Source organism: Borostomias antarcticus (genome assembly GCF_949987555.1).
Source record: "Borostomias antarcticus genome assembly, chromosome: 9".
NCBI classification, from domain to species: domain Eukaryota; kingdom Metazoa; phylum Chordata; class Actinopteri; order Stomiiformes; family Stomiidae; genus Borostomias; species Borostomias antarcticus.
In genome coordinates, this window is record NC_140242.1 from 30440352 (window position 1) to 30449561 (window position 9210).

The window sequence follows — 9210 nt, forward strand, 5'->3', positions numbered from 1 at the left end:
GCACATATGTTTTTGTTGAATTGATGATCATCTGTTCTATTGTAATCTTGTTCATTTACATATAGGCATATTTCTCCAGAAATGTTAATAAAAAGGGTTAGGGTAAGGGAAGGTCCCTCTATTTGAATTGTAAAACCAAATTATATTCACAACAGAATATGACACACCAATCAAATGTTCCCATGTGGAAATATCGGTCCAGCATTAGAGCAGAGTGTAAGGTCAAGTCAAGTCACATTTTGTTAATAAAGCACATTTTAAAACAACCATGGTTGATCACAGTGCTGTACAGTTTAATAAAATAACAAGACGAGAACAGAAAATACATACATACATTATTGGGGCGCTACATCATGTAATGAAGACCACTGAGAAAAGGTGAAAAAACAACAACAAAAACTCAGTCACTTCTGGTTTTGAGGACATGAAGGAGTTCAGCTACAGTGGATACAGAGGAGCCAGGCCCTACAGTAGGAACATGTTATAATGTTCATTTCATCACCACTGTTCTCATCTAGGAAGCCATAGCTCAGGATCAAAGCATGTTCTTCATACAAACATGAATATCAGCTGACTTGTGCAGATCTGCCATTTTAGCTCATTCTAAGGAGCATCCTTCCAAACATGTATGGGAATTACATAGTTATCACCAGCATACAGGGTGTCATTATGGAGCATTGTTTCAGTGTGGCTTACTCAAAGCTGCTTTCTGTCTGACATCAGAGAGAGGGAGAGAGGGAGAGAGAGAGAGAGAGAGAGAGAGGGAGAGAGAGAGAGAGAGAGAGAGAGAGAGAGAGGGAGAGAGAGAGAGAGAGAGAGAGAGAGAGGAAGAGAGAACAGGCTGGCTGGCTGAGTCTAAGGCACAGTTGAGGGTATCAATCACATACATTAAATCATGGCACTGTTAATTTACACTATGCCTGTCTATATATTGACAGTAAAACCCTATTGAACACATTATGGGGTTTTGCACTCAACCTACAGGCATTGGCTTCGTGAAAGGAAACTAACCTTCAGAATTCTGGGGAAATAGAGGAATAATGGTGCGTTCGTTTATTACTGGGAGGTGGCAAATTGCGACTTGCTAGGAATGATTAAATAAAACACCGCATGAACTCGCACTTCCTTGTCGCAAATTCGGATATGTTTCTCAGCCCCCAGTTGCTCGAATGCACTAGATATAACTAGGTAACTGTGATATAATGGTATATAGATATAACTAGGTAACTGTGATATAATGGTATATAGCTCGAATGCACACAGGTCGGAGGTAGGTATTTTGTCACTTGCGACTTGCCACCTCCGACCACAAACAAACGCACCATAAGTGAATAGCCTTTGCACCACTTGCACTCAACCTCTGATTGTTCCACATATCTCAACAGCACACACATTGCACACATTGTATATACATATAAAACATCGCTAATCCATCACACACGGTACACTCACCACACTCTTCTGTATATTGAGCAATCTGAATTGTGCCTTGTGAATTCTGTATTTGCACTGTTTTTGTATTGCATTTGCTCTCCTGTCTTTGCGCTGTCCTGTCCTGCACCCTGTCCTGTCGTCTTCATCAATGCATGTCACTGCATGCCCTAGTCAAATTCCTAGTATGTGTAAACCATGTATAAAAATAAAAAATAATCTGAATAAACAGATCTTGAAATGCTGGAGAAGAGTCTTTTCTGTGTGAAAGGGACAAAAACACTCTAATAAGCACATCTTATGTACTTATGGCCCACATACGTTGACCAGCCCATCAGTCTAATCAACCCTACAGTAGGCTGTGTTATGGGAGCCTGCAGAGTTGCCAAAATGTAAGAGGTTCCAAGAGTAGCCGATATGGCCTGATATCTGTACCCTATGGCCTAGTTATAAGTGTGTGTGTGTGTGTGTGTGTGTGTGTGTGTGTGTGTGTGTGTGTGTGTGTGTGTGTGTGTGTGTGTGTGTGTGTGTGTGTGTGTTTATCAGAGTGGGCTCATTGTATGACAGCTGAGTCCCTGGTGTTCTCTCAGTCTTCTTCTATGGGGGTATGATGCGAGGGTTAGGGTTAGGGGGGGGTATGATGCGAGGGTTAGGGTTAGGGGGGGGTATGATGCGAGGGTTAGGGTTAGGGGGGGGTATGATGCGAGGGTTAGGGTTAGGGGGGGGTATGATGCGAGGGTTAGGGTTAGGGGGGGGTATGATGCGAGGGTTAGGGTTAGGGGGGGTATGATGCGAGGGTTAGGGTTAGGGGGGGGTATGATGCGAGGGTTAGGGTTAGGGGGGGGTATGATGCGAGGGTTAGGGTTAGGGGGGGGGTATGATGCGAGGGTTAGGGTTAGGGGGGGGTATGATGCGAGGGTTAGGGTTAGGGGGGGGGTATGATGCGAGGGTTAGGGTTAGGGGGTGGTATGATGCGAGGGTTAGGGTTAGGGGGGGTATGATGCGAGGGTTAGGGTTAGGGGGGGGTATGATGCGAGGGTTAGGGTTAGGGGAGGGTATGATGCGAGGGTTAGGGTAAGGGGGGGGGTATGATGCGAGGGTTAGGGTTAGGGGGGGTATGATGCGAGGGTTAGGGTTAGGGGGGGGTATGATGCGAGGGTTAGGGTTAGGGGGGGTATGATGCGAGGGTTAGGGTTAGGGGGGGGGTATGATGCGAGGGTTAGGGTTAGGGGGGGGTATGATGCGAGCGATGAGCTGCTTGTGGCTAATGAGACCAGGAAGTTCAGCTGCAGCTTTTGCGCATGCGTGGTGAAAGGGAGCAGCAGCTAGCTCGACTGATCTGCTTCCACCTCGAAAGCCCCAACTAGCACAGTAGCCTAGCTAGCAGTGGAGAGTGAGAAAATAAAACCTTTCACTCAGTTTAAGGCATTTGTTAGACTTGATTCCTGTTGTTTTTATAACCGGTGGTGTAAAGAGCAACTGGAATACATTTCGTTGCGTTTTATCTAGTGGAAACATGGAGATGAAAGGTTCGTAATGAAAACATGATCTGACTTATTTTTTTCATTTCCTTGGCTAACCCTAGCTAGCTAGCTAACCCTAACCCTCACCCTAACCCTCTAACCCTAACCCTAACCCTAACCCACCCTAACCCTAACCCTAGCTAGCCAGCTAGCAGCACCAGCACGTCGTTGCTCTGGAGCCCATCATCATCACAAGTCTTTCTAAACACTCATGAGTGTGTTGTGCTCCCAGCTGGCTGGGTAGTGGTCTCAGCTAACCTGCTCATTGTGTGTTGATGCTGTGCTACAGGCTGGTCAGGCTGCTGGTGCTCGCTAGGAGCAGCTAGCTAACCCTAACCCTAGCTAGCAGCCCCATGGTGATCCTGGGGAAGGGCCTTTGTTTCGGTGCTCGGATGATCTAGTGAGCACCCAGCCAGCCAGAGCTGTGATTGAGCCATGCTAGCATGCTAGCTAGCCTGGCAGGCCTAGTACCCGGTCCATGCTAGCATGCTAGCTAGCCTGACAGGCCTAGTACCCGGTCCATGCTAGCATGCTAGCTAGCCTGACAGGCCTAGTACCCGGGCAGGGAAGTTGTGAATATTGTTCCTGGTCAACTCTCGTTAGCTCACTCAGCTTGTTTTCAAACTGGCTACCGGTCCTGGTGTAGCTATGCTAGGTGGTTAGCTAGCTGCTCTGCCATGGTTAGCTAGGCTAGGCTAACACACACACAAAGCTGTTCCATGGCTAGCTAGGCTAGGCTAACACACACACGAAGCTGTTAGAGCAGATGTAGCAGCTAGCTGGTCTAGTGAACGCTGGAAGACCAGCCTTGGGGAAAACACTGAGCTAACATGAGCTAGCGGCAGTTAGCAAGCTAGCTAACCTCACCTACTGTCCTGTTCCAAACAAGGAGCTAACTAGCTGGTGCTAGCTCTGTTAACTAGCTGGTGCTAGCTCTGTTAACTAGCTGGTACTAGCTCTGTTAACTAGCTGGTGCTAGCTCTGTTAACTAGCCGGTGCTAGCTCTGTTAACTAGCTGGTGCTAGCTCTGTTAACTAGCTGGTGCTAGCTCTGTTAGCTAGCTGGTGCTAGCTCTGTTAACTAGCTGGTGCTAGCTCTGTTAACTAGCCAGTGCTAGCTCTGTTAACTAGCTGGTGCTAGCTCTGTTAACTAGCTGGTGCTAGCTCTGTTAACTAGCCGGTGCTAGCTCTGTTAACTAGCTGGTGCTAGCTCTGTTGACCCAGCGTGATCACTAGTAGTTAGTCTAGATGGATAATACTATCTGCAGTCAGTTGTCTGCAACGTTAACCAGGTAGCTCACTACTAGCTAGTGCTGTTATGAAAGCGTTCAAGGGAACTTGGCAGCGTGCTTTGTGATCAAGCGAGCTAACTAGCTAACCTAGCTAACCTAGCTAACCAGCTAACCTAGCTAACCAGCTAACCTAGCTAACCTAGCTAACCAGCTAACCTAGCTAACCAGCTAACCTAGCTAACCTAGCTAACCTAGCTAACCAGCTAACCTAGCTAACCAGCTAACCTAGCTAACCTAGCTAACCAGCTAACCTAGCTAACCAGCTAACCTAGCTAACCAGCTAACCTAGCTAACTAGCTAACCCTAACCTAGCTAACCAGCTAACCTAGCTAACTAGCTAACCCTAACGTAGCTAAATAGCTAACCTAGCTAACCTAGCTAACTAGCTAACCTAGCTAACCAGCTAACCTAGCTAACTAGCTAACCCTAACGTAGCTAACTAGCTAACCTAGCTAACCCTAACCTAGCTAACCCTAACCTAGCTAACCTAGCTAACCCTAACCTAGCTAACCCTAACCTAGCTAACCCTAACCCTAACCTAGCTAACCCTAACCTAGCTAACCCTAACCTAGCTAACCCTAACCCTAACCTAGCTAGGCAACTAATTGACCAACACCGCCGACCAGTCAGTTGTTTATAACGTAGCCAGATAGCTAGCTAGGGTTACTAGGTAGCTAGTGCTGTTATGAAAGCGATAAGGGTAACTTGGCAGCGTACTTTGTGATCAAGCTAGCTAACTAACCTAGACCAACACCGCCGGACATCTAGTTACCCTTAACCTAACTAGCTAACGTGTTCAACCCAGCTAGATAATAAACATGTGCTTCACCATCATGACACATTAAACATGGGGAAACACGGTTCAGCTAGACAACTTAACGGGACTTTGCTGGCTAGCTATTTGTTTATGAGATGGCTACTTTACCCATCTTAGCTAGCATAGCTAACGCTTGTCAACTGAGCTAGCTATGGCTGAGTGGCACTTAAAATAGCCTAACCATACTAGGTCTAGCCTAACCATACTAGGTCTAGCCTAACCATACTAGGTCTAGCCTAACCATACTAGGTCTAGCCTAACCATACTAGGTCTAGCCTAACCATACTAGGTCTAGCAATCACAATCTAGCCTAACCATACAAGGTCTAGCCTAACCATACTAGGTCTAGCAATCACAATCTAGCCTAACCATACTAGGTCTAGCCTAACCATACTAGGTCTAGCAATCACAATCTAGCCTAACCATACTAGGTCTAGCCTAACCATACTAGGTCTAGCCTAACCATACTAGGTCTAGCAATCACAATCTAGCAAAGTGTTTGTTGTAATCAGCGCCACTGTCTCCGGGGGTCACGTTGGCTAGATGGAAGCAAACTTGTATTGTATTGATAATTTCACTCTCATTCCGTGGCCCAAATCTTTATGTTCAAGGCCGAATCAGAAGTAAGGGTGTTAGCTAGCTAGCTCAAATGTGTAAAACCCGGCTTCAGAAAGTTAAAAAGAAAAAAAAAGGAATATATATATAATATAAATAAATAAATATTTGCTCCACTAAAGCAGCTGATCTCATGAATGAATTACCCTAGTTACCTGGCTGAGGAGTTGTGCTCATTAGAATCAGCTGGTTCAGTGTAAGGGTGGAGCAGCATACATGGATAACTTAGTATTTTTCCTTTCTGAAGCTGAATTTGACACCTATTAGTCACAATAAATGTCTGACTGTGTGTTGTCTGATTTACTGTATCCTCAGAGTGGGATCTGGAGAAAGGATCATGAAGCATTCAGTGATAACCTAGGCCAACGTGATCCTCATATCATTTAGTTGATCACATCCTCTCAAGAGGTGCGTGCATGGACTTTACCAACAATAGCTTGAAATATAAACCGTCTTTAAAAAAACTGGTAAGTACAGAGTCAGATAAAGTCAGACCATAGATTACATGATGTTACTCAAAGATATATTGGCCTTCTTTTAGTGATGTTAGGTAGTTTATATCTTCACCAGACTGGAATTGAATTACCTAATCACAGGCATTAGAGGCTGTGAACTGGAAATTGGAGAATAAAATTGTCTACTGGTGCCATGACAACGGTCTTCAACTGTCAACTTGAAGACTTGTCTCCTCTGGTCCAGGGCTTGTTGAGGCAAGCCATGAACGTTATGTGAGATTTAAACACACTAGCATCTCCTTAAAGCACATGGATCCATATTAAGGTGCTTCTTAAGTCAGGCCTGCACACATCAGTTAAACATTTTCACTATGAGACTGACATGAGACATTAATTTGTTCTTTGTGTAACTGATATCCTATGACTTTGTTTTGCGATGTCGCACTCATAATAGTCATCTTTTCTCATGTTAACATCGATAAATCTAACAACATCTGTAAATCTCTGAATTTGGTGACCTATGCCAGGCTAACTCTGACCATGTATTTTGGTCTGGAAACAGAGTCCCGACGGCCAAGTGCAGCTCCCATGTGTTTTGGTGCGGGGGGTTGAGATGTTGCGTTTATTGTAGTGAACCATGCGTGTGCTCCTCCCCAGGAAAGGTTAACCATGCGTGTGCTCCTCCCCAGGAAAGGTTAACCATGCGTGTGCTCCTCCCCAGGAAAGGTTAACCATACGTGTGCTCCTCCCCAGGAAAGGTTAACCATGCGTGTGCTCCTCCCCAGGAAAGGTTAACCATGCGTGTGCTCCTCCCCAGGAAAGGTTGAGTGGTGAAAGCTAGCCTCGGTCAGCACTGCTGCTGCTGAGCGTAAAGCTGGCGATGTCGCGGGTCCCCACCCCTCCCCCGCCGGGGGAGATGTCCAGTGGGCCGGTGGCAGAGAGCTGGTGTTACACACAGGTGAGATACACACTACACACAGGTGAGATACACACAGGTGAGATACACACTACACACAGGTGAGATACACACAGGTGAGATACACACTACACACAGGTGAGATACACACAGGTGAGATACACACAGGTGAGACCAAACTCACACACCCATAACAGAGGGTCCAAGGGTTCCCCATTGTGCCGACTGGTGTGTCCAGCCAGCCCACGGGCCAGCCAGCCAGCCTCACCCAGTTCTCTGTTCAGAGCAGTGGGACAGCACCGGTACAGCACCGTCTCAATCCAGGCTCTTCTGCTGCCTCTGTGCCCATTACTGCATTACTGAATCCAGGCTGAATTACTGAATCCAGGCTGAATTACTGAATCCAGGCTGAATTACTGAATCCAGGCTGAATTACTGAATCCAGGCTGAATTACTGAATCCAGGCTGAATTATTGTATCCATCAGCGTCAGGAAAGAGGATTGGACTGTTGTGCACCGACAGAGCTATGTTTATAAATCCGTAGGCCACTGTGTTATCAGCACAAGCACATGCCCTTTGACATGCGGAAATGTAGGTTAACTGTGATGAATTCTAGGATGCTCAAATCTTGTTAGTTGAACTTTCTCTGTAATAAGTCTTGAATCCTGTTGTTTTCTAGGTCAAAGTTGTGAAGTTTTCCTACATGTGGACCATCAACAACTTCAGTTTCTGCAGAGAGGAGATGGGGGAAGTATTAAAGAGTTCGACATTCTCATCTGGTCCTAATGACAAAATGAAATGGTAAGCCACTCTCCTCTGTAAATTCACTCTATGAATCATACCTGTAATCTTCCTAGACGGGTGGGAAGCAAAACTCCATCCTAACAGCTTATCGTGTTTTTGTTTTGACAGTAATGATGAATGTGGTAATACTGTGTCACAGTTTGTAACATAACTGATCTGCTGCTGTGTTTATCTGTGTTTACTGCCCAGGTGTCTGCGAGTCAATCCAAAGGGACTCGATGACGAAAGCAAAGATTATCTATCGTTATATTTACTTCTTGTTAGTTGTCCAAAAAGTGAAGTCAGAGCAAAGTTCAAATTTTCCTTATTGAACGCAAAAAGAGAAGAAACTAAAGCAATGGGTGAGTGCAAGCTGGTTACCCCCAAGCAGTTGGAAAATTGTATTCAATCATACATTTACCATTGGACCTTTTTAAGATAACATCAGGAAATTGCTTTTTAGATACATAAATTGGTTACTTAGATGATTGTCTTGCTTTATTAGTTTATTTACCATCAGACCCATTTAATGTGATAAACGTATGTATGTCATTTTCCAGTTTTCAACAAGTTCCCTTCCTTTCTCCTCCTCCACAGAAAGCCAAAGAGCATATCGATTTGTCCAAGGAAAAGACTGGGGCTTCAAAAAGTTTATTAGAAGAGATTTCCTGCTTGATGAGGCCAACGGGCTCCTACCAGATGACAAGCTCACTCTGTTCTGTGAGGTAACTCCACGCGTGCTGAGCATTACTTTCACTTGTCTCATACTCATACTCTCATACTCATACTCTCATACTCATACTCTCATACTCTCTCCACTAACGCTGGTCCATGGGGTCAAGTTGCTGCAAACCCGATTGTGACATATTGGAAGGAATGAAGAACTGGGCTGACTGGCTGTCTGTGTGGCGTCAGGTTATCATGTCAGCGCTGCAGAGCGTCAATCACATGAATGTGAAACCCAATGCTTTACTGAATATTCTCTTGACCTGCTTTACTGTATATTCACTTTACTGTATATTCTCTTCACCAGCTTTGCTGTATATAATCTTCACTTCAAATGAAAGAGTATCAAGTTGAAGCAGTGAAATGGGCTACTGCAGCTGTGATCAGATCCATTACAGGGTGCTAATTGATCACATCCATTACAGGATGCTAATTGTAGTTGTAAAACAAATGATTGAATAGAATGCGTCAGGAGGAAGTGTTTTCGAAAATTTCTGTTTAGACGGACAAGTTAAATGAAGTTGTGTCCAATGAATTCACTATGAATGCAATTAACAGAATACTGCCAGGACTAACTAAAGGTTTGCAGCAAGGTTTAACGTTTTCAGCGAAATTGGCAATTTCATAAGCAAATTAGATTGTAATTGAATAT

General features: G+C 45.0%; 1 protein-coding gene across 1 annotated transcript in view; it reads left to right on the forward strand.

Moving 5' to 3' along the window:
• Positions 1 to 2905: 2905 nt before the first annotated feature.
• spopla (speckle type BTB/POZ protein like a) overlaps positions 2906 to 9210 on the forward strand; it is a 10770-nt gene continuing 4465 nt past the window's right edge. Inside the window, exons 1-6 of the mRNA XM_084443708.1 lie at positions 2906 to 2960; positions 5993 to 6144; positions 6950 to 7090; positions 7729 to 7850; positions 8043 to 8194; positions 8430 to 8557. Coding sequence (XP_084299834.1) covers positions 7013 to 7090; positions 7729 to 7850; positions 8043 to 8194; positions 8430 to 8557 — 480 coding nt within the window. The 5' untranslated portion in view covers positions 2906 to 2960; positions 5993 to 6144; positions 6950 to 7012. The remainder of the gene's footprint in view (positions 2961 to 5992; positions 6145 to 6949; positions 7091 to 7728; positions 7851 to 8042; positions 8195 to 8429; positions 8558 to 9210) is intronic.